General features: G+C 39.8%; 1 protein-coding gene across 1 annotated transcript in view; it reads left to right on the forward strand.

Moving 5' to 3' along the window:
- Positions 1–2,500, forward strand: part of LOC135203695 (pancreatic lipase-related protein 2-like) — a 13,550-nt gene that overhangs the window by 2,114 nt on the left and 8,936 nt on the right. The window contains exon 2 of the mRNA XM_064233597.1: positions 1,618–1,788. Within this exon, the coding sequence (XP_064089667.1) occupies positions 1,650–1,788 (139 nt within the window). The 5' untranslated portion in view covers positions 1,618–1,649. The remainder of the gene's footprint in view (positions 1–1,617; positions 1,789–2,500) is intronic.

Below are 2,500 nucleotides of genomic sequence, written 5' to 3' on the forward strand. Positions count from 1 at the left end.
AGATTCCTTTTCAGGGATCTTGGGATCGTGCCTAGTGCTCCTATGATTATGGGTACGATTTCCACTGGCATATCCCATATCCTTCTTATTTCAATTTTCAGATCTTGATACTTATCCATTTTTTCCCTCTCTTTCTCTTCAACTCTGGTGTCCCATGGTATTGCGACATCAATGAGTGATACTTTCTTCTTGACTTTGTCAATCAACGTCACGTCTGGTCTGTTTGCACGTATCACCCTATCCGTTCTGATACCATACTCCCAGAGGATCTTTGCCTGATCGTTTTCTATCACTCCCTCAGGTTGGTGCTCGTACCACTTATTACTGCAAGGTAGCTGGTGTTTCTTGCACAGGCTCCAGTGGAGGGCTTTTGCCACTAAATCATGCCTCTTTTTGTACTGGTTCTGTGCAAGTGCCGGGCATTCGCTTGCTATGTGGTTTATGGTTTCATTTTTCGTATTGCACTTCCTACATATGGGAGAGATGTTATTTCCGTCTATCGTTCTTTGAACATATCTGGTTCTTAGGGCCTGATCTTGTGCCGCTGTTATCATTCCTTCAGTTTCCTTCTTTAGCTCTCCCCTCTGTAGCCATTGCCATGTGTCATCGCTGGCTAGTTCTTTAGTCTGTCTCATGTATTGTCCGTGCATTGGTTTGTTGTGCCACCGTCCTCTGTTCTTTTTTTGTCATTCTCCTGTCTCTGTACATTTCTGGGTCTTCGTCTACTTTTATTAGTCCTTCTTCCCATGCACTCTTTAGCCACTCGTCTTCACTGGTTTTCAGATATTGCCCCAGTGCTCTGTTCTCGATGTTGACACAGTCCTCTATACTATCTACTACTACTACTACTACTACACTACTACTACTACTACTACTACTACTTCTTCTTCTTCTTCTTCTTCTTCTTCTTCTTCTTCTTCTTCTTCTTCTTCTTCTTCTTATTATTATTATTATTATTATTTATTTATTTATTTATTCGCGCTAATGCCATGATGCTGTGGAAGTATCGGTAACTTGTTTATTACAAACATTAAATTCCTATATTTATTTACCCCAGCAGCTTACAATATTTTAAAGAAATCTTTAAAAATTATATTTTTATGATAAAATGAAGTTTCATGAATATACTTATCAAGTAATTATACTAAAACCTTAAAATCTGTCTCTATTTCCCTTAAAAGTATTTCTCGTCTTTCATAAAATTTTAGACATCTTTAAAAATGATATTTTTTTAATAAAATAAAGTTAATCAATATACTTACTAAGTAATTATACTAAAACCTTAAAATCTGTCTCTATTTCCCTTAAAGCTATTTCTCGTCTTTCCTAAATTTTAGAAATTTTCCCTAAATCACAAAGAATTTTAAAAAGGTCCCATTTACCTTAAAAAGAAGCCCTATTACACCACCCTAAAATATCAAGTCTTCAACCCTTTCCTAAATTAATTTTATTTTCTAATTTCCTTTTTGAAATATCTAAATCATAAAGAATTTTTAAAAGGTCCCATTTACCTTTAAAAAATGCCCTGTTACCTCCCTAAATATCAATCCTTCAACCCTTTTCTAATTTTGATTTATATTTTTTTAAAATTCGTAATCCTTTTTATTACCCATCCAGGTTCCTGCAAACGTTCAACGAAAGAGTCAGCCATGCCACCCATGGGCCCAGCTGCGCAGGGAGCGGTGTTCCACATCCTGACCTATAACTTCCTTATGGAACTGGGAGCCCCGCCCCCGGACCCTTCAGCGCTCGCCAAAGCCGAGGCTTATCGGTCGGACATTGACGAAGGTTGGTAGTGTTTAAAAGGGGGCGTTTGTTACTCGGGGGTGTTCGTTTACGACGAAAATGAATTAAAAATGTGTGCTTATCGGGCTTGTTCGTTTAGGATAAAAGTAATTAAATACGTCAATATAGGAAAAGTAGTGTTGGGAGGTTTTATATATAATCTATAAATATTCTATATACCTGCATATTTCTATAAATCTCTTGCGCGATTCAGGATGCGAAGAGAGAGAGAGAGAGAGAAGAGAGAAGAGAGAGAGAGAGAGAGAGAGAGAGAGAGAGAGAGAGAGAGAGAGAGACAGTCGAGTGTTCGCGCGCCGTCTAAGTTCCCTTAGGGTCATTTGCCCCCGATAAATGCTGATTAAACCGGGCATATCCCTTAGCAACGGTCTGTGAGCGCCTCGTCAGTGCCAGTGCCACTTACCACACCCCTCGGGCACTTCCCCATACCCCCTATCTCCCCCCTCCCCCCCACCATAGGGGTAGTGCCACCATCCCACACCCCCTACCCGCTTTGTAAGTGACTGTCCAACGTCCACTCACAAGAAATTGAACGATGTGATGAAATAGCTCTTTTAGGGCTATAATTTCTCTCTCTCTCTCTCTCTCTCTCTCTCTCTCTCTCTCTCTCTCTCTCTCTCTGACCTGCAGCAACCTATATACATAGAGGACTACGCAAGAAGTAAATTGGCCCTATTACATTGAATGGCCCTTTAAT

The sequence above is a fragment of the Macrobrachium nipponense genome, chromosome 36 (assembly GCF_015104395.2).
Source record: "Macrobrachium nipponense isolate FS-2020 chromosome 36, ASM1510439v2, whole genome shotgun sequence".
Taxonomy (NCBI): Eukaryota; Metazoa; Arthropoda; class Malacostraca; order Decapoda; family Palaemonidae; genus Macrobrachium; species Macrobrachium nipponense.